The sequence below is a fragment of the Delphinus delphis genome, chromosome 6, assembly GCF_949987515.2.
Source record: "Delphinus delphis chromosome 6, mDelDel1.2, whole genome shotgun sequence".
Classification (NCBI taxonomy): domain Eukaryota; kingdom Metazoa; phylum Chordata; class Mammalia; order Artiodactyla; family Delphinidae; genus Delphinus; species Delphinus delphis.
In genome coordinates, this window is record NC_082688.1 from 33339040 (window position 1) to 33361419 (window position 22380).

General features: G+C 44.3%; 1 protein-coding gene across 1 annotated transcript in view; it reads left to right on the forward strand.

Moving 5' to 3' along the window:
• Positions 1-22380, forward strand: part of GABBR2 (gamma-aminobutyric acid type B receptor subunit 2) — a 366358-nt gene that overhangs the window by 167071 nt on the left and 176907 nt on the right. The window contains exon 4 of the mRNA XM_060014449.1: positions 11195-11296. Coding sequence (XP_059870432.1) covers positions 11195-11296 — 102 coding nt within the window. The remainder of the gene's footprint in view (positions 1-11194; positions 11297-22380) is intronic.

A 22380-nucleotide genomic window follows, 5' to 3' on the forward strand; every position in this document is an offset into this window, starting at 1 on the left:
CTTTTCTTGGCTCTCGGCCCTGTCCTCCATCTTTAAAGCCAGCAGTGTGGTTTCTTCAAACAAATCTCTGTCATCATTCTTTCTTGGGCTCTGACTCTCCTGCCTCCCTCTTTCCCTTATAAAAACGCCTCTGGTCACCTTGGGCACTCCTAGATAATCCAGGATGGTTTCCTTATCTCAAGATCCTTCACTTAAACTCATCTGCAAAGTCCCCTTTGCCACGTAAGGTAGTGCATTCCAGGGATAAGGAGGTGGACATCTTGCAGGGTGGCGGGGCGGGGTGGAGGGGGGTGTAGATTATCCTGTTCATCACATTTAAGATTCTTCGGAATTTCTAAAATTGTGAAAGGCTGGCTGATGGGAACAGGGATTTGAGAGCCAGAGAACCCTAGTTCCACTGAGTCATCTGTCCTACCCCATGCAATTGGATCCAGGGTGTGTACCTGCCCCATAGCATGTAGCTCTGGAAGATGGGCCCCTAAGCAGCAAATGGTGGGCAAGGGAGGAGGGGACTGTGGCCCATGGGATTTCCCCCCCTCCCTTTGAAGGACTGCCATATAGGGTGATGGCGGTGAGGGCTGCAAAGGAGGAGGCAGCTGTCTTGGGTGGGTCCTGGGTGTGGGGGCCTGTTGCTCAGGCCAGCTCTGCCTGTTGGGATCTCTGTTTCCAGCCACCATGGCTCATCGTACACCTACCAGCAGGTGGGAGCTGTTGTAAGGGCTTGATGTGAGTATCTGGGCAGAGCTTAGGTCACAGGTCCCCACAGCCCTGTGCCTAAGTAATGGCTGGACGGAAACAGTCCCAGGGAATGCTATCTGCCCTCAGGCCCCACGGGTCCCCCCAGGAGAGCACCACAGCACCATGCCCAGGACTGGTCCCCATGTCAGCCAGCTGTGTCTTCAGGCAGAGGCGTGTGGTCCAGCCCCTGTGCATTTGCCTCATCCCTGCAAGACCGTCTCAAGGCATAGGATAAACTCCCGGGCTCAGAATATCTACATGATAGCCTAGATGGACGCGGTGTGCATTCGCTCTTTCTCTTATTCATCTCATAGCTTTGAGCACCTACTGCATGCCAGGCACGATGCTGGACCCTGGAACTAAAACAAAGCCCTCCCCTTTGCAGGACTGCCACGTTAGTTAGGGAGGGGATGTGACAGCCCTGGTGCTTGTGGTCAGCTCTGCGAACCAGCACAAACTCAGCAACCTGGTCTCCTGAGCCCTCCACTGAGGCTCGTGAGGCTGGTGGCCCCCCACAGGGCCATGTCTCATGACACTGCCACTCATGGTCCCCTACTTGTTTTTTTTAATTTATTTTTATTTATTTATTTTTGGCTGCATTGGGTCTTCATTGCTGCACGCGGGCTTTCTCTAGTTGCAGCAAGTGGGGGCTACTCTTCACTGCAGTGTGTGGGCTTCTCATTGTGGTGGCTTCTCTTGTTGCAGAGCAGGGGCTCGAGGCTTGTGGGCTTCAGTAGTTGTGGCACATGGGCTCAGTAGTTGTGGCTCACGGGCTTAGTTGCTCCACGGCATGTGGGATCTTCCCGGACCAGGGCTCGAACCCGTGTCCCCTGCATTGGCAGGCGGATTCTTAACCACTGCCCAACAAGGAACCACCCTGCCCCAACCCCCCTCCCCACACACACACACACACACACACACACACACACACACACACACACACTTGTTTTTCTGCTCTTGGTAACTCTGGGGAAGTGAGAAAAACCATTTTTCTTTGGGACAGACAAGTGGCCATTGAGTAGAGGGAAACCGGATTCCCTTTGGGAAAACTCAGCCTGTGATGTGAGGGTGTAAACAGGACAGTAAGCCTGGGCTTAACCATGGGAATGTGGTTTGAACCAACAAATTGCCAGGTCTCAGGAGGCCCCAGATGTGTTAGTTTCCTGGGGCTGCTGTAACAAGGCACCACAAACTGTGGCTGAAAGCAACAGAAATTCATTCTCTTACAGTTCTGGAGGCCAGCGTTCTGAAATCAAGGTATCAGCGAGGCCATGCTCTCTCTGAAAGGCTCTAAAGAGAGAATCCTTCCTTACCTCTTCCAGCTTCTGGTGGGTCCAGATGTTCCTTGGCTTGTAGCCACATCACTCCTGTCTCTGCCTCTGTCTTCACGTTGCCTTCTCCCTTATGCCTCTGTGTCCCAAATCTCCCTCTGCCTTTCTCTTATAAGGACACTTATCATTGGATTTAGGGCCCATCCAGGTAATCCAGGATGATCCTTAAATTAATTACATCTACAAAGACCCTTTTTCTAAATAAGGTCACATCCATAGGTTCTGATGGTTAGGACTTGGACATACCTTTTTGGCGGTCACCACCTAACCCACTGGCTCTGCAGTGTGAACATGCAAATGTCACGGTGCCTGTGCAAGTATCACATATGAGCAGTAGATCTAATACATGTTCACTTATGTATTTACCCTTTTTTAAAAGTTTCAGTTATACTCAACTCCAACTATAGGTTAAAATTATTTGTAGAAATCTGAAAATTAGATGGCTCCATTTTCCAAAAGGAACAATTTTTTCAACGAGTGCTCATCAGGTTTAGAAAGGTAGAAATATAACCACATGGATATGTTTCTCTGGGACTCAAACTGCATGCCTCATATCTTTGAAAAACTTCAGAGCTGCAGAGGACTGCTTTAGCAACTCTAAAATTCAAAAAGGCAAAGAGTGGGGGCAAGTGGGATTTTGAAACTTAGTCTCCTAGAACCACAAACACTGGCGGTGGAAGAAAAATCCCCTTTCCAGCATCCCGACCAGCTTCTACTTGCACACCTCTGATGACAGGGAGCTCACTACCAAATTTGCCTACCCCATCACTAGGAAGTTCATTTTGGCTTTAAGCCAAAATCTGCTTTCCTGACCCATCTACCTATTGGCCCCACCTCCAACACAGGGGTGCCCAGAACCAGGTGCCCTCCGTTCCACATGACAGCCCTTCAGTGTTTGAAGTCGGCCATCACTTCCTGCCTTGGTCTACTCTTCTCAAGGCTAATTTTTTAATTAGCTTAAATTAATGGTGGTTCCTGGGGAGCTCCAGCCCCAGTAAAAGTGACCTGAATTATTCAAAGATTTGAGTGTTTTAAATGCCTGTTTATCCTAATTAGCATCTTAACTACAGCAGTGCCCTCTGCCTCTAATGAGCCACATTTTAGCATGTTCCATATTTTAATGGATTTTCCTTGAATGAACCGTTTAATCAAGTGAAGACACATTTCATGAATGAATAGAAGTAAATCTATAATTATACTCTTTAGTCAGGTAAGAGGAGTGACATTTCAGCACAATCTAGGGCTATATATAGTAAGTGTATTTGAATGACAAAGTAGGTTACCTCGGCTTCCATAGGAGAGCTGGGAATTCGCTTTGCTCTCAAGTTCATTTCGTAACCTAATTAGAATTTTCAAAGAGTTGTAAAGTGCATATGGTGCAGACCTGGTTCTCCCCACGTTTACCTGGACCTCCGCCTTTCTGGATGATTCCTCAGCTGGCGCAGTGGCCTCCTTAGGGAAGGTGTCTGGGGAACTACTGGCCACAGAAGCCAAGTGTCCTGGGGTCTCTGATAGTCCCCGCAGCCTCGCCTCCACTTTGCATTTCACTTGCTCCATCAGAGCCTTCCCCACCTGGGACGTGTGGTCAGAATGTGAGAACTTACAGCTGTAATAATCCTCTGCTCCTCCTTTTCTTACTGTCTGTCTCTCCGTCATTCCCTTCTCCTTGCTTTCCTTCTCACCATTCTCCCTTCTGACATGGTCAGGATCTGCTCGTGGTGCTGGGGGCCAGGAGTAGAAGGATCTGGGGATTAAAGATGAGACATAACTGTTGATTGGGGTAGGAGAGCAGTCCCAGCTGTAAAGGAAGATGGTGCCCAGAACCTGGAGAAGGTAGGAGTAGGTGACTTCGGGGGCTTTTAGGAGGCTGGCAACCTAGCTGTGAGCCTGGCAGTTCTGTGGCTTTTACCCCTTCATTTGTGGTTCTCAACTTTAGCTACATGTTGGAATCACCTGGAGACCTCTAAAAGTGCTGATGCCTGGGTCCTATCTTAGGGACTGTAATTGGTTTAGGATGCAGCCAGGGCATCAGTAGTTTTTAAAGACTCCCAGGTGATCCTGCCATGCAGCTGCAGTCAACATCTTGAAAATACCTCATGAAAGACCCTGGCCATAGCACCCAGCTAAGTCATTCCCACAGTCCTGGTCCATGGAAACTGTGTGAGATAATAACTGTTTCTTGTTTTAAGCCACTAAGTTGTGGGATAACTTGTTACACAGCAATAGATGACTAATACAGATTATTAGTTGCCCCAAATATACCCCCACGTGGGTCAGTTCATGTCACCTCCACCACCATCTCCTCATCCAGCCTCCAGAATCTCTCATGTGGATGGTTCTGTAGCTGCCTCAATGGCCTTCCTGTTCCCTCATGCACCTGCCCTCATTGGTCCCATAGCAGCCTGAGTCTTGGTTTTAAAACACAATTCTAATCATGCAACCCTCTCCCTGGAACCTTGTGAAGGCTTCCCACTGTTCTTAGGCTCAAGACCAGAATCTTTCCTGTGAATTATGGGGCTCTCATGGTCTTCCCCTGTCCACCTCTTCTTTCTCATTTCATTCCAATAGCTTTCCCCCAGCCCCTGCCCATGCTGTGCTTCAGACCAGCGCAGCTCTTCTAGTTTTCCTACCAGCTCTCTCCCACTGTAGGACCTTTGCAATGTGTTGCTCCTCAGCCTGGAATGCTTCTCTCTGCCCTACCTTCTGGCCTAGATCTGACTTCTCTATGTTAGCCTCTCCTGGAAGCATGCCCCTGAACTTGAGCACCTTGTCTTGTAGATACCAGGGTAATTATCTGATTAATGTCTCTCACCCCCTCTAGATAGAGACCCAAGAATGGATTTGCTCTCCATCAGAACCCTAGTATTATTTCACATGGTGCCTGGAACAGAAGAGATGTCAATATTATGAATGAATAAATGAACGAATGAATGAGAGAGACTGGGAAGAACAAACAGGGCCCCATTCTGTAATGACCAGGCACTAGGTAGCTGTTCAAAAATGGACTCAAGCCCAGAGGCCAGGGAGTGACTGGACAAGAGACAGAATTCCAGCCCCAGGAATGAAGCAGGAGCCCTGATTGAAAGCCTGAGGTCTAAGAAGGCCCTTTGCCAGGCTGGCAGGGGGCTGAAAGCCCTGGCCTCCTGACCTCAGGCTCCTTACATTACCTTACTGGAGAAAGGGAAGTTCCAAGGCTGAGGTGGGGGATCTCACCTCAGGGAGAGAGTTAATTGGCTGTAGGGGCAGGGAGTTAATTGGCCGTACCTGTGGGCAGCAGAAAGTTGCAGGGGGACAGGAGCCTGGCAGGGAATGCAGATGTGGTCCTCGGACCCCGAAGCAGGGACAGCATGGGTGGAAAGAACAGCCTGACCCACATGGCAGCTATTCAGGGTGGGACACATAATGCTGTTATTTCATAAGCCCAATCACTGGGTGATTTTCGGAGAGGGAGAATCAACCGGAGCCGCTGGGGTGTGTGAGTGGAGAGGTGCAGCCTTCAGAGCAGGGAGGAGGCCTGCAGGTGGAGTGGCACTGTGACCTGCTCAGAGGTGGTGACAAGCCTCCCTGGTAGAACAGGGTGGACCCACATTATGCTTAAAATGGGTCACATGGACTCAGTTATGCTAAGCCAGAAAATTCTCCCGAATAGTCTGTTCACCTATACTCTTTGCCTAATTCCATTAGCTTCGTGTCTTTTCCTCTGATCCCCTTTTCCTTCTCCAGCCTGTCCGCTTCTCCCCCTACATCTCGCAGGACCAGCTGTGTATCCCCAATGCCGAGCCTGTGGATGGGGGCTGTGCACTCAGTTGGAGGAGCGAGGCCATTGTGATGCCTTCATTGGAGTGTCAAGTCCCTGTCAGTCACCCCTTCTCTTATAGCCCGTGAACCAGCTGGGAGGGAAAGTCATGTATAGACCCACTAGGCCCGCAGTTTAGACAGCTGATCTGACCTGACAGCATTTTCTGCCACTCAGCCTGAGCAGGACGGTCCTCCCAGCTCTGAGCTTTCCCCCAAAGCCACTGATTCTGCCTGGCTCTTGACTTCTTTCAAGACATTGGACTTCCCTAGAGCTTGGAGTCTTAAGTGTTAAAATTCTTGGATTTGGATCTTTGATTCCCAAGGCTGCAGTGGGAATTGGTGTCACCAATTGGTGTCACTCCTCACCACTCCTGAGGAGTCATTGGTGTCACCCCTTGTGACCTTTATACTCCCAACACCCCCGCCACCATGTCCATGGTCTTCTAAAGGGTTCTTGGTCCCTGTCATAGCCACACCTCTCTCCCCTGAGCCTGAGCCACTTTGTCACAATCCCTGATAAATGCACCAGAACTGAGCCCAGCACTCCAGGTGTGCTCTGAGGTGGGCAGACCAGAGGGTGATTGTCCCCTCCACGTTCTAGATGTGATGCCTTTTTAAATGGGAATCCCGGTCCTGCTCACCCTTTCGGTAATTGCCTTACTCAGGTCAACACATTGCGGTCTCCTAATCAAGCAGAAAATATCCAAGCCATAGAAAGCATTTTTTCATACCATTATCAATGGTTTGCTTAAAACTTGTCCTGCCTTCCTTAGGACAGTGGTCCTCAAACTTGAACATATATCAGAATCACTTGGAGGGCTGACTAAAACACAGCTTGCTGGACCCCACCCCAGAGTGTCTGACCCAGTAGGTCTGAGGTGGGCCCGAGAATTTGCATTTCTAACAAGTTCCCTCAGGTGGTGCTGGTGTTACTGGTCCAGGGGCCACACTTTGAGAACCACTGCTTTAGGGACACGCTTTCTGGTGTGACTTCGCATCCACGGTCCATACCAGTTCTTGGGGGAGAAAAATCAACAGCTGTTGCCTCCAAGCCTATTTTTGATTATTTATTCCTAGAGCTCTGACCCACTGGTTCTCCCTGGTGCCGAGTGAGTTGTGCTCCTTTCAGATTTACTCTGATGGCTGGGGCTGGGATTCATTGCTCCAGAAGCAGGGAGAGTTCTTCCCTTAGGCAATCTCAGCCCTGTGAGCTGGCCCTGAGGACCCAGCTTTTAAGGACTCAACCCTTCCTAATCTCCCTTCTAGCAGCACCCAGGGCCCCACTCATGGTCTTCCTCACTCCATTGGCAGCCCTGACCCTCCCTTCTAGGTGATGGGGCAACCTTCTTCTCTGCCCCTTCCCTGCCCATCAGCACCCATCTCTCCCCCTTCCTCCCAGGATGGCCAGGGCCTTTCAGTAAATCAGACTCCTGATGGCTGCCTCCCTGGGCCCCATGTGCGGATTAGGCCCCAGTGGGACTCTGGCTATACTTGAGTGTGTGTGTATGTGTGAATGTATTTTATTTTCTTGAGAATTAAGTGTCACTCCTTTCCAGGAAGAACATATTTCTGCTTTTATAGTAGAGGTGAATAAAAAATAGGATTCAGTTTGCTGAAATGTGGTTTTTAGCAAGCTGATAAAAGATATTGGCCCTGTAAAACAGGAGATACCTTACAGTACCAGAATGAAAAAAAAAAAAAAAAAAAAGGTGTCTTTTTTCTAACTTACTTAATAATCTTTAACCAGTGCAATGAATGATCCTTCTAGCCACACGTGAGAGTGTGGGGTTTTTTTCCTTGTGAGGTAGTCAATTGCATTATTTCTTTAACATGCATTGGTTATTTTAAAACATCATTTATTACTGTATTTTTCCATTTGCTTTCCCTAAAAAAGTCCATTAGAATAAATGCTCAAGCTGAGCAGACTTCTTTGTGCTGAAATTATGGTCACTGAGTGCCTAATGTCACCAACCATCTGTTCTGACCTGTTCTGGCTCATAAGCCTTAGGAACTGTCCACATCTGGCAGGATCCAGCAGAGCCAGCCTGGGACCATTCAGAGAGCACTGGCCTGGGAGTCACACCTCAGTTTCCTCATTTGTGAAATTAGGGGCAGAATAAGGTGACCTCTAGGGTGTTTTGGTTTTGTTTGTTTCGAGTTCTGACCGCCTATAAAATATTTTTTCTGCCGTTAATTATATACAGCTCTCATGCACACACTTACTCATAGATAGATACTCTAAGCCACTGACAGCCTTGATGCTGCATCTTATGCCTGGAAATGATCATTCCAGCTTTTAAGCAGCGTAAAGAACTTTAGAATTTCCAAAGCCATTCCGCATCCTCAGTGTTTTTGCTGGGCCCTCTAAGTTACATACTGTATTGCCCCCATTTTATAGGTGAAAAGACTGAGACTCAAGAGAGTTCGAGTAGTTTCCCTAGCTTTGGGTGGAATGGACGTGGAGAGCTGCGGCTCGACTGTGCATGCCTTGGTAGTCTGTACATTGGCTGTGTTGCCTTCCAGCAGGGCCGAGTTTGCACATTTTCTGTGTTTAATAATTGCTGTTGCTCCACAGCACCCTCATGACACACAAAACTAATAATGGAACCCCACTTGCATCCAAAAACGATTTGAGGGACCTCCCTGGTGGTGCAGTGGTTGGGAACCTACCTGCCAATGCAGGGGACACGGGTTCGAGCCCTGGTCCAGGAAGATCCCACATGCCGCGGAGCAACTAAGCCCGTGTGCCACAGCTGCTGAGCCTGCGCTCTAGAGCCCACGAGCCACAACTACTGAGCCCGTGCACCACAACTACTGAAGCCCGCATGCCTAGAGCCCGTGCTCCGCAACAAGAGAAGCCACCGCAGTGAGAGGCCCACGCGCTGCAATGAGGAGTAGCCCCTGTCACCGCAACTAGAGAAAACCCACATGCAGCAACGAAGACCCAATGCAACCAAAAATAAATAAATAAATAAAATTTATTTTAAAAAAAAAGCAAAAAGGATTTGACGCAGCAGAAATGAACTGTAATGGCAAAGCCAACTTGTTTTTCAAACAACTAGCTCCCAATCTTCCATCAAAATAGAGGTAAAAACTAAGGATGGACAAAGTTCACCCTGACTGCGGCAGTGTCATTCTTTTTACCAAACATTTATTGCAAAGTATTTCGAGCATTCAGAAAAGCACAGAACACCAAACACCCATGGACTAGCCACCCAGGATTAATGTGTTCACATTTTGCTCTATTTGTGTCATATTTCTTTTAAAGAAATGAAATACAGCAGTTCCCACTGAAACTCCCTTTGTTCCCCTTCTATGGTGGTGGCTTCCCAGTGACCATCCTGTGACATTCAGGGCCAAATTATTCAAAACGTTTTGATACATACATTGGGAGGATCCACCACTTGTTGAAACAAGAAGTGCTTTTTTTTTTTATCATGGTAGAATGTACATAACATCAAATTTACCATTTTAACCATTTTTAAATTTACAGTGCAGAGGCATTAAGTACCTTCATATTGTTGTGCAAGAGGCACCACCAGCCATCTCCAGAACTTGCCATTATCCCAAACAGAAACTCTGTACCCATAACTCTTCATTCCCCCATCCCCCAGCCCCTAGGAGCTACTGTTCTCCTTTATGTCTCTATGAATTTGACTACTCTAGGTACCTCATCTAGGTGGAATCTTACAGTATTTGTCCTTTCACATCTGACTTATTTCACTTAGCATAATGTCTTCAAGGTTCATCCATGTTGTAGCCATGTATCAAAATTTCATTCCTTTTTAAGGCGGAATAATATTCCATTGTATGTATAAACCACAACTTGTTTATCCATTCATCTGTTGATGGACATTTGGGTTGCTTCCACCTTTTGCTCTCGTGAATAATGCTGCTACGCGCATGAGTGTCCAAATATCTCTTTGAGTCCCTGCTTTCAATTCTTTTGGGTATATACCCAGAAGTAGAATTGCTGGATCATATTACCATATGATGGGTAATTTTAACAGTGCACAAAAGTTCCAGTTTATCCCTATCCTCATCAACACTTGCTGGGTTTTGGTTTTTGATAATAGCCATCTTAATGCATATGAACAAGAAGTGCTCTTAAAGATCATCTTCTCTTGAAGAGGAGGAGACTGAAGCCCTAAGAGGGAAAGGGTCACACAGAGAGGCCGAAGTCACAAGCAACTCAGTGCCAGAGCAAGACCTGGAACTTGGGTCCCAAAACTCCCACCTGGTCCTTTCTACTAAAACACACAGTCTCATTTCCATGGCTTTATGTCAGAGGGTATAGAGTCTGGACATGGGCCAGATACAGATTTCAGATTTACTTGTTTTGGTCCTAACTTTGTTTTTTTAAAAAAATTGAAAATAATATCAACATTTTAAAATGTGGGAGATCCTGTATTTTAAAAATCTAGGGACTTCCCTGGCCATCCAGTGGTTAAGATTCCATGCTTCCATTGCAGGGGGCACAGGTTCGAACCATGGCTGGGGAACTAAGATCCCACATACTGTGCAGCATGGCAAAAAAATAAATAAAAATAAAAATCTGGATTTCTGATTTCACTCCCCCAAAATCAGAAGGTCTGGTGACTCTGGACCAGCATTCTGGCATAGCATGTTTGGCGCTGAGCAGCAAGTGCCATCTTTAGGTGAGGCATATAGTCACCAGTTTGCCACAGTCCCCACCACTCCCTAGTATCCTTCCACACAGGCTGCTTCACGCATTGGCTAGTCAGTGTGAACACTGGAGTTTGCAGCTCTCTGCTTTCCAAGCACATAGATGTTAGTCATTCTGTGTGTCAGCAGACACATAGTTACGTTTAACATCTCAGGCTGATTCCATACCCCCTTACTCTCTCCTGTTTTACTTTGTCTATATGAATATCTCAGCTATTTCTTCACCCTAAAAATGAAGTAATATTGCAAATAAATAATGCAAAATATAAATAAAGAAGTATTTGAATAGTCTGATTTGGAGACAGCGTGATGTACTTAACTAATCTGATTTGGAGATAGTATGAAACTCCAGAGACTTGGATGCTTGTCTTGATTCTTCCAGGAAATTCCTGGGCAACTTTAGTAAGCCCGGTCCCTGTCTGGCCTCCTTATGCCTCTGTGTCAAGTGTGGAGTGGGACTGGGAGATCACCAAGGCCCCAGGGGGCACTCTAGTTTTTAATGAAGGTAAAACCTACTCCTTTTGTGTGTTGATGGAGAAAATCACCTTGCCCATTTGAGCCACTTCCCAGGACAACCCCTCTGAACTGGCCCTTCCTGTGGCCGCCAGCACACCCACCCTCTGCTTTCTCTTTGCTGGCAGGTGAGGAACGACCTGACCGGGGTTCTGTATGGTGAGGACATCGAGATTTCAGACACTGAGAGCTTCTCCAATGATCCCTGCACCAGTGTCAAAAAGCTTAAGGTAGGTGCAGCTGGCCACAGCCCAGAGGACAGACTGACCGCATGCTCCTGGGGTTCCCCAAATCCCCTGACTTTGAAGGAGTCTCGAATTCAGGCTGTTTCACTTCATCCTTGGCATCTGACATATGAGGAGAAGCTCTCAGAAGCTGGCTTCCCTTGGCTGTCCCCAGTGCTGGTTGTCCAGCACTGGCCAGAGGTCTGATTGCCAGGTGTACAGCCATGTGGAGCTTGCTGGGTGATTCTGTATCTCTCAACCCAGCCTGAGAGGCAACCAGGGCGCAATTATTATCATATCTGTTGTGAAGAGGCTCAGAGAGAGTAACTCTCTTGCCCAAACCCACAGCAAGGAAGTACTGTTGTTGGAACTGAAAGCTCAGGCTCCTGACCCCCTCCAGTGACACTCACTCCAGGAACAGAAGGGTCAACTAGATGTTTGCCCAGTTGTAAGTAGTTCCTAACTGTCATCTGTCCATTCATTTCCCAAATACCGTGTTTGTGCCAGACACTCTCCTGGGCTCCCAGACACCGTCAGGCTTGCCAGTGTCCACAGGTCACTCAGAGCTGGTACGGAAGGCAGATACCTCTCAGGGGAACCAGGAACCGAGGGGCTGGGGAACAACGGGAGGAAGTGACTCATCCCTCCCCGGGGAGGATTCAGACAAGCCTCCACTCCACCACGCCATGGAGGATGGGCAGGAATGAGACCTGCAGGGTGAATATCAAAGGGCAGGACAGCCATGCTCACTGTGCACTTGGGGTCAGCAGGAATTCCTGGAGGCTGGAGTATCCGGGCGGGGCCGTGGGAAAGATGCTGAGGCCGAAAACAGAATTTGGAGCCAGTTTCCATGAGCCTTGGATGTTGAGCTAAGAAGTTTGGTCTTTTATCCTGAGGGCAGTGGGGAGCTGGGGGAACTGGGGGATTATAAGAAGGTACAGACATAGTTAGAGCTGTCACCTTACTCTTCCATTCGTCATGCCCACACTGAAAGTCTCCTGAGGCCCCAGATGCCAACTGCTGACGTGTCCCTTCTCTCTTGGGCTGGTCTCAGGTTATACCAATCAGAGCAGGTGGCAGTTTAGAGCTCATGGAGCCCTCAGTTCACATATGGGGAGACTGAGACCTAGAGATGGGGAGCAAGGGAGCAGAGCACCAGTTGTTTGTCACCTGCTCAGGAGCAGATACCACATCTGCATTGACATTTCAGCCCTGGGAGCCTCTGCAGTTGAGGAAACCGTAGCTAGAGAGGGCCTGCTAGCAGCCTAGGTGTCTGGGGCTGGATCTGCCCAGCTCTTCCTCCACAGACGATTTGCTCTGAGGGTGGAGTCGGGCTGTGCAGAGGCCCAGAGGATCCAGAGGAGTGGAGTGCCTACTCTGCAGGGACTACTTGGGGTGGGGCTGGGGTGGACGGGGCTCTGGTGCTGCACTGACATTCTCCTGCCACACGCAGTGTCTCCCCAGGGTGGGCACTGGAAATAGCTTCCTGCACCTCAGAGACCCGGCGGAATTCTGTGGGCTTTAAAATTTAAAGAGCCTTTATGTGTGGAGCAGATGCATTAGTTGAAAGTCTACAAGAAACTGGGGATGGATGGAACTGGGTGCTCTGCTCATCAGCCAACCAATTCCAACAGAAGCAGGAGTGATATGGACGCTGATGAAAACAGCAGCCGGCCTTTCCAGTGCATTGAGCAAGGGCCAGGCCCCCCTGCAGAGCCCTTGACCTTCACTTGCCCATTCAGCCCTCCCCAGAGCCCTGGGACAGAGAGAATTTTTGTATCCCCGTTTCACATATGGGGAGCTTGAGCCTCAACGAGGTTAAGAACTCACCCCTAGTCACCCAGCTGGAAAGTGGTGCGTTGGAATTCAAACTCAGATCTGGGCAATGCCATGGTCCAGCTTCTCCACCACCCCACACAGCTGCGGTTCTGAGAAAGGATTCCAGCATCACATAAGCCCGGGAGAGCAGAGCCAAGGACAGCATGCTCAGGCTGTTGGCAAAGGATCCCCTCTGTGTGGAGTGCTCTTCCCCCAGAACCTGCATGGCTCCTTTTTGCATCATCTTCTAGTCTTTTCTCAGTTGTCCCCGTTTCCCAGAGGCTTTATTTAAAATTTAAATCCCTTCCCCTTGCACTCCCACCCCCCTCTTTCTGCTATTTTTCTCCATTTCACTGATGGACATCTGTATCAGTTTCCTGGGGCTGCCATAACAAAGTACCACAAACTAGGTGGCTTAAAACAACAGAAGTTTATTCTTTCACACCTTGAGGCCAGAAGTCCAAGGTCAAGATGTCAGCAAGGCTATGCTCTCTAGCAGCCTTGGGGACTCTTCCGTACCTTTCTGTAAGCTTCCAGTATCACTGGCAATCCTTGATGTTCCTTGGCTTGTGGCTGTATAACTCCAGTCTTTGCCTTCACTGACATTTCCCCCTTTTCTCTTAACATCATCTTATTAGGACACTAGTCATGTGGGATTAAGAGCCTACCCTACTCCAATATGACCTTATCTTAACTAATTTCATCTACAACAACCCTGTTTTCAAATGAAGTCACATTCTGAGGTATTAGGAGTTAGGATTTCTACATATCTTTGGGAGATACAGATCAACCCACGGTAATATCTGACCTCCTATTCATTTTACCCAGTTGTTTTGTCATCTGTCTCCTCCACTAGGATGTAAGCTCTAGGAGGCAGCAGTTTCTGTCTGTCTTGGTCACTGTTTTATTCCCCAGCACCTGGGACCAAACCTAATTTGCTCAACACATTTGCTGAGTGTGTGTAAACAAAATACCAAGTCTGGACAGACAAAGCTAACAGAGAACACAAGGCTAAAACACTCAGGAACAAAGAAAAGTAACTTCTGGAAAGCTTAGAGAAAAAGCAGATCTCTGGTTTGCTGTGGGATAAGATAGAGAAGGAAGTACAGAGGACAAGGAAGAAAACTAAATAGCAACTAGCAGAATTAAAATCCGCATTGGAGGTAGTAGAGAGCAGAGTTAATGCCAAGGAAACTAGAACTCTTGAATTGCTTTGCCAGAATTCAGAGGAAATGGTCAAAGAGATCAGTCTAATGAGAGGAAAGATGAGTTATGGACACTGGAGTAGGGAGATCCTAAGGGAAAACTGGGACAAATGAAACAGAATCAAAATCAAAACCAAAACAGGCATCTCAGTATCAACAAGCACAACTACCACCCAGATCTTGGTTTCTAATACCATTCTCCTTGAAAAGGAACCAGGGCTCCTTGGAGAAATGCCCGACTCTAGGACTGGGACAGGAAACATACAAGATGATCCTGGAGCATCTTGTAGTGCCAGAAAGTTAAGGACGTGCTCAAACCACATCAACAGCACACACTGATGGAGGTGTGTCAGAAGAGTACAGCAGCCAACTGAAAGAGCCACTGAAAGAGCTCCCAATGGCCAAAGCTGGGACATTTGAGCAATAAAATAAAAGTGGTATTGGATTATAACCCAAAGTATAAAACAGATACCCATGATTGAGTAAGTAAATGAGAGAGAATAGACAAATCTCCTATGCCAAAGGATTCCCAATAATTTATGTAGATATTTCAGGCCCAAGGAGGTAGAGCAGAACTACCCACTTGTTAAGTGACTTCCTTCCAAAGAGCACAGGATGAAAAGGGGGGAAAAGAAGAGTAACTTTAGAGTGGAAGAATCTGACAACTGCCTCAACCAGGTGACGAAGGTCAGCATCAACAGTGATAAGTCATGTTGATAGTATGTACATTTGATATGATGTGGTGAGAAGGGCACTTTACCTCTGTGTTCTTCCTCCCCAAAACCTATAACTCCAGTCTAACCATGAGAAAAACATTAGGTAAATTCTAGTTGCAGGCCATCCTGCAAAATACCTGACCAATGCTCCTCAAAACTGTCTAGGTCTTCAAAACTAAGGAATGTCTAAGCCAAAAGTAGCCTACAGATACATGACAATGATATATAATGTGGTATCCTGAATGGGACCCAGGAATAGAAAAAGGACACTAGCGAAAAGAACTAAGGGTATCTGAATAAAGTATGAGCTTTAGTTAATAATGAATTGATATTGATTCATTATTTATAACAAATGTACTATATAAACGTAAGATGTTAATAATAGGGGAAACTGGGAGAGGACATATGGGAACTCTATATACTCTCTTTGTGATTTTTCCATAAATCTAAAACTATTCTCAAATAAAAAGTTTACTTAAAAAAAAAATAGGTGACAAACTTAAGTGGGCTCAAGAGAGATCTACTAGATTGGACCATACAAAATTGCCGATATATAACCATTTTGAAATTACAAAGTCAACAGTTTCATAAGGAAATGCTCAGACTGTATGTGCAGTCTAGCTGGCCTTTCTGCATTCTAGCAGAATTGGTGAATAGAGAGTAATACCCAGACACATTTTGTCAGAAGTTTTGAAATACAAACAGAAAGGGGAAAATCTACAAGTATCTAGCCCAGAAAAAAACAGATTTCCCACAAAGGTGCAAAACCAGGCCACCTCGACTCCCTTGCAGCATTCAATCCCAGAGATGATGGAGCAGCTGGGAGACATTCTCCGACGTGTGAGACTCACATGATGTACTACTAGCCAGTGCCCTTCTTGAAGTTAATCTTTGAAGTCCTTTATCAGCCTGCCGAGAACGATAGCAAACTTTATAGCTGAGGTCATGACAGAAGCAGGTGAGCAGGGATCACAAAAGCCCGTGGAGAGAGAGCTAAGTAGTCGTTATAAAAAGTTGTTATAAAAGTGTATGCAGATACAGAAATTCATTTTGAAAGCAAACGTGCATATACATGCAATGCAAATAGATACTGTAATAACAGTAATTGAAATATAAAAACCCAAATTCCATTAACAGAGCCAAAGAAGTGAGTAAAAAAAAAATTGGGTGCTAAACTCCTGGTCTTAAGTAGGAAAGGGACTCAAAAGAGACTATTTTGCTTATGAGTTTCATAATTAGAAAAATATAAGTTAAAAAAGGCTTTGAATAACTTAACAGTAAATATGCTATAACACAAACAGAGCCTGAAGCTCCTGAAACATGGAAGATAAAAGCAAAGAAAATCTAGTCCACATATCAAAAAACAGAAAGCAAATATGAAAACCAGAAAGTATAAACTAAAACTGCAGACCAAATATAGTCATTCTGACCACAAATTCAAATAGGTCAAACTCCCTATGAAGAGGCAAAGACTTTCAGATTGCGTTTGGAAGAACTAACTGTAGTTATATTTACAACACAGTGACACAGAAAGGTCAAAGGTAAAAGTCAGGGAAAAGTATACCAAGCAAACCAAACTGCAGCAAGGATCCAGTGTTCACATTACAATAAAGAGAATTCAAGGTACAGGTGTTAAACAAGATTAAGGAAGTCGTTTTCTATAGATAAGGGTACAATTCTCCCTGAGAATAGCACACTCTTGGACCATTATTGCTATAAATTACATCTCACTGAAATATATAAAGAAAATCCTGTTAAAACACAAAAGAGAATTGACACAAACACAATATTATTGGGAGCCACAGCGTCTGTCTCGCAGTCTTGGACAGATCAGCCAGGCAAAAATAAACAAGAACATAGAGGAACTGAATAATGGAATTAATCAGGCTGATTTAGCAGATATGTATCAAAGTTTGTCTAAAAGAAAGTCAGGAATAAAACCATCTCTGTGTGATGAAGACCCCAGGCCTTTAAGCTCACTCTGGTCCTGTTTCAGTCAGGGGCCTTTAATGTTAACTGTTGCCAGTCTGGGCTGAGAGGCCATCCTTCGAAGAGCCCTGGGTATTCCCATGGTGCCCACACTGAAGCGCCAGGCTTTATGGGGGTGAGCGCCAGGCTCGAGACGTGCGACTCTGTTCATTTTGAAACCACAGAATGCATTCCAGGCCTTAGTAGAGCATAGGTTCTTCTGTCTAGGCATAGAAAGAATTCAACAAGAGGCAGAATGACAGGTAAGGAAAGAGTTTATTAGTATAGAGCGCTGTGAGAGATACAAACAGGAAGGCAAGGGAGTGCCATGCCGAGAACTTAGTGGCCAAGGTTTTATAATCAAAGGAAAAGTGGGGAGGTGAACAAGGCCCCCATCTTCCTCGTTCTTGAGTAGACGTCAAGCTTCCATCATCACGTTCCTCCTCCACGTCAGGTAAGGGAGTTTTCTTGTCCTACATGGTCAAACTGGGACTGTCGTGGTGCTATGAAAATGAGCAAAAAGGCGGTAAAATATACTAAACTATGGTAGATTATCTCAGGTTTCAGTATAATGTCATCTTTTCCCTATATATATATATATATATATTTAACATTTTTATTGGAGTATAATTGCTTTACAATGGTGTGTTACTTTCTGCTTTATAACAAAGTGAATCAGCTATACATATACATACATCCCCATATCTCCTCCCTCTTGCGTCTCCCTCCCACCCCCACAATCCCACCCCTCTAGGTGGTCGCAAAGCACTGAGCTGATCTCCCTGTGCTATGTGACTGCTTCCCATTAGCTATCAGTTTTACATTTGGCAGTGTATATATGTCCATGCCACTCTCTCACTTCATCCCAGCTCCCCATGTCCTCAAGTCCATTTTCTACCTCTGCGTCTTTATTCCTGTCCTGCTCCTAGGTTCTTCAGAACCATTTTTTTTTTTTTAGATTCCATATATATGTGTTAGCATACAGTATTCGTTTTTCCCTTTCTGACTTACTTCACTCTCTATGACAGTCTCTAGGTCCATCCACCTCACTACAAATAACTCAATTTCGCTTCTTTTTATGGCTGAGTAATATTCCATTGTATATATGTGCCACATCTTCTTTATCCATTCATCTGTCGATGGACACTTAGGTTGTTTCCATGTCCTGGCTATTGTAAATAGTGCTGAAGTGAACATTGTGGTACATGTCTCTTTTTGAATTATGGTTTTCTCAGGATATATGCCCAGTAGTGGGATTGCTGGGTCGTATGGTAGTTCTATTTTTAGTTTTTTAAGGAACCTTCATACTGTTCTCCATAGTGGCTATATCAATTTACATTCCCACCAACAGTGCAAGAGGGTTCTCTTTTCTCCACACCCTCTCCAGCATTTATTGTTTGTAGATTTTTTGATGATGGCCATTTTGACTGGTGTGAGGTGATACCTCATAGTAGTTTTGATTTGTATTTCTCTAATGATTAGTGATGTTGAGCATCCTTTCATGTGTTTGTTGGCAGTCTGTTTATCTTCTTTGGAGAAATGTCTATTTAGGTCTTCTGCCCATTTTTGGACTGGGTTGTTTGTTTTTTTGATATTGAGCTGCATGAGCTGCTTGTAAATTTGGGGGATTAATCCTTTGTCAGTTACTTTATTTGCAAATATTTTCTCCCATTCTGAGGGTTGTCTTTTTGTCTTGTTTATGTTTTCCTGTGCTGTGCAAAAGCTTTTAAGTTTCATTAGGTGCCATACGTTTATTTTTGTTATTATTTCCATTTCTCTAGAAGGTGGATCAAAAAGGATCGTGTCGTGATTTATGTCATAGAGTGTTCTGCCTGTGTTTTCCTCCAAGAGTTTTATAGTGTCTGGCCTTACATTTAGGTCTTTAATCCATTTTGAGTTTATTTTTCTGTATGATGTTAGGGAGTGTTCTAATTTCATTCTTTTACATGTAGCTGTCCAGTTTACCCAGCACGACTTATTGAAGAGGCTGTCTTTTCTCCATTGTATATTCTTGCCTCCTTTATCAAAAATAAGGTGACCATATGTGCATGGGTTTATCTCTGGGCTTTCTGTCCTGTTCCATAGATCTATATTTCTGTTTTTGTGCCAGTACCATACTGTTTAGATTACTGTAGCTTTGTAGTATAGTCTGAAGTCCAGGAGCCTGATTCCTCCAGCTCCATTTTTCTTTGTCAAGATTGCTTTGGCTATTCGGGGTCTTTTATGTTTCCATACAAATTGTGAAATTTTTTATTCTAGTTCTGAGAAAAATGCCATTGGTAGTTTCATAGGGATTGCATTGAATCTGTAGATTGCTTTGGGTAGCAGAGTCATTTTCACAATGTTGATTCTTCCAATCCAAGAACATGGTATATCTCTCCATCTGTTTGTATCATCTTTAATTTCTTTCATCAGTGTCTTATACTTTTCTGCATACAGGTCTTTTGTCTCCTTAGGTAGGTTTATTCCGAGGTATTTTATTCTTTTTGTTGCAATGGTAAATGGGAGTGTTTCCTTAATTTCTCATTCAGATTTTTCATCATTAGTGTATAGGAATGCAAGAGATCTCTGTGCATTAATTTTGTATCCTGCTACTTTGCCAAATTCATTGATTAGCTCTAGTAGTTTTCTGGTAGCATCTTTAGGATTCTCTATTTATAGACTCATGTCATCTGCAAACAGTGACAACTTTACTTCTTCTTTTCTGATTTGGATTCCTTTTATTTCTTTTTCTTCTCTGATTGCTGTGGCTAAAACTTCCAAAACTATGTTGAATAAGAGTGGTAACAGTGGACAACTTAGTCTTGTTCCTGATCTTAGAGGAAATGGTTTCAGTTTTTCACCATTGAGAAAGATTTTGGCTCTGGGTTGGTCATATATAGCCTTTACTATGTTGAGGTAAGTTCCCTCTATGCCTACTTTCTGGAGGGTTTTTATCATAAATGGGTATTGAATCTTGTTGAAAGCTTTTTCTGTATCTATTGAGATTATCATATGGTTTTTCTCCTTTAATTTGTTGATGTGGTGTATCACATTGATTGATTTGCATATATTGAAGAATCCTTGGATTCCTCAGATAAACCACACTTAGTCATGGTGTGTGATCCTTTTAATGTGCTGTTGGATTCTGTTTGCTAGTATTTTGTTGAGGATTTTTGCTTCTATGTTCATCAGTGATATTGGCCTGTAGTTTTCTTTCTTTGTGATCTTTGTATGGTTTTGTATGAGGGTGATGGTGGCCTCATAGAATGAGTTTGGGAGTGTTCCTCGCTCTGCTATATTTTGGAAGAGTTTGAGAAGGATGGGTGCTAGCTCTTCTCTAAATGTTTGATAGAATTCATCTGTGAAGCCATCTAGTCCTGGGCTTTTGTTTGTTGGAAGATTTTTAATCACAGTTTCAATTTCAGTGCTTATGATTGGTCTATTTATATTTTCTATTTCTTCCTGGTTCAGTCTCAGAAGGTTGTGCTTTTCGAAGAATTTGTCCATTTCTTCCAGGTTGTCCATTTTTTTGGCATATAGTTGCTTGTAGTAATCTCTCACAATCCTTTGTATTTCTGCAGTGTCAGTTGTTACTTTTCCTTTTTCATTTCTAATTCTATAGATTTGAGTCTTCTCCCTTTTTTTCTTGATGAGTCTGCCTAGTGGTTTATCAATTGTTTTTTTCTTATCAAAGAACCGGCTTTTAGTTTTACTGATCTTAGCTATTGTTTCCTTCATTTCTTTTTCATTTATTTCTGATCTGATCTTTATGATTTCATTCCTTCTGCTAAGTTTGGGGTTGTTTTGTTCTTCTTTCTCTAATTGTTTTAGGTGTAAGTTTAGGTTGTTTATTTGAGATGTTTCTTGTTTCTTGAGGTAGGATTGTATTGCTATAAACTTCCCTGTTAGAACTGCTTTTGCTGCATCCCATAGGTTTTGGGTCATTGTGTTTTCATTGTCATTTGTTTCTAGGTATTTTTTGATTTCCTCTTTGATTTCTTCAGTGGTCTCTTGGTTATTTAGTAGTGTGTTGTTTAGCCTCCATGTGTTTGTATTTTTTACAGATTTTTTTCTGTAATTGATATCTAGCCTCATAGGGTTGTGGTTGCAAAAGATATGTGTTACGATTTCAATTTTCTTAAATTTACCAAGGCTTGATTTGTGTCCCAAGATATGATCTATCCTGGAGAATGTTCTGTGAGCACTTGAGAAGAGGGTGTATTCTGTTGGTTTTGGATGGAATGTCCTATAAATATCAATTAAGTCCATCTTATTTAATATATCATTTAAAGCTTGTGTTTCCTTATTTATTTTCATTTTGGTTGATCTGTCCATTGGTGAAAGTGGGTTGTGAAAGTCCCCTACTGTGATTGTGTTGCTGTCGATTTCCTCTTTTATGGCTGTTACCATTTGCCTTACGTATTAGGTGCTCCTATGTTGGGTGCCTAAATATTTACAATTGTTATCTTCTTCTTGGATTGATCCCTTGATCATTATGTAGTGTCCTTCTTTGTTTCTTGTAATCGTCTTTATTTTAAAGTCTATTTTGTCTGATATGAGAATTGCTACTCCAGCATTGTTTTGATTTCATTTCCATAGAATATCATTTTCCATCTCCTCACTTTTAGTCTGTATGTGTCCCTAGGTCTGAAGTGGGTCTCTTGTAGGCAGCATAAATACAGGTCATGTTTTTGTATCCATTCCGCCAGTCTATGTCCTTTGGCTGGAGCATTTAATCCATTTACATTTAAGGTAGTTATTGATAATGTATGTTCCTGTTACCATTTTCTTAATTGTTTTGGGTTTGTTATTGTAGGTCTTTTCCTTCTCCTGTGTTTCCTGCCTAGAGAAGTTCCTTTAGCATTTGTAAAGCTGGTTTGGTGGTGCTGAATTCTCTTAGCTTTTGCTTGTCTGTAAAGGTTTTAATTTCTCCGTTGAATCTGAATGAGATCCTTGCTGGGTAGAGTAATCTTGGTTGTAGATTTTTCCCCTTCATCAGTTTAAATATGACCTGCCACTCCCTTCTGGCTTGCAAAGTTTCTGCTGAAAGATCAGCTGTTCACCTTATGGGGATTCCCTTGTATGTTATTTGTTGTTTTTCCCTTGCTGCTTTTAATATTTTTTCTTTGTATTTAATTTTTGATAGTTTGATTAATATGTGTCTTGGTGTTTTCTCCTTGTTTTATCCTGTAGGGACTCTCTGTGCTTCCTGGACTTGACTATTTCCTTTCCCATATTAGGGAAGTTTTCAAGTATAATGTCTTCAGATATTTTCTCAGTCCCTTTCTTTTTCTCTTCTCCTTCTGGGACCCCTATAATTCTAATGTTGGTGCGTTTAATGTTGTCCCAGACGTCTCTGAAACTGTCCTCAATTCTTTTCATTCTTTTTTCTTTATTCAGC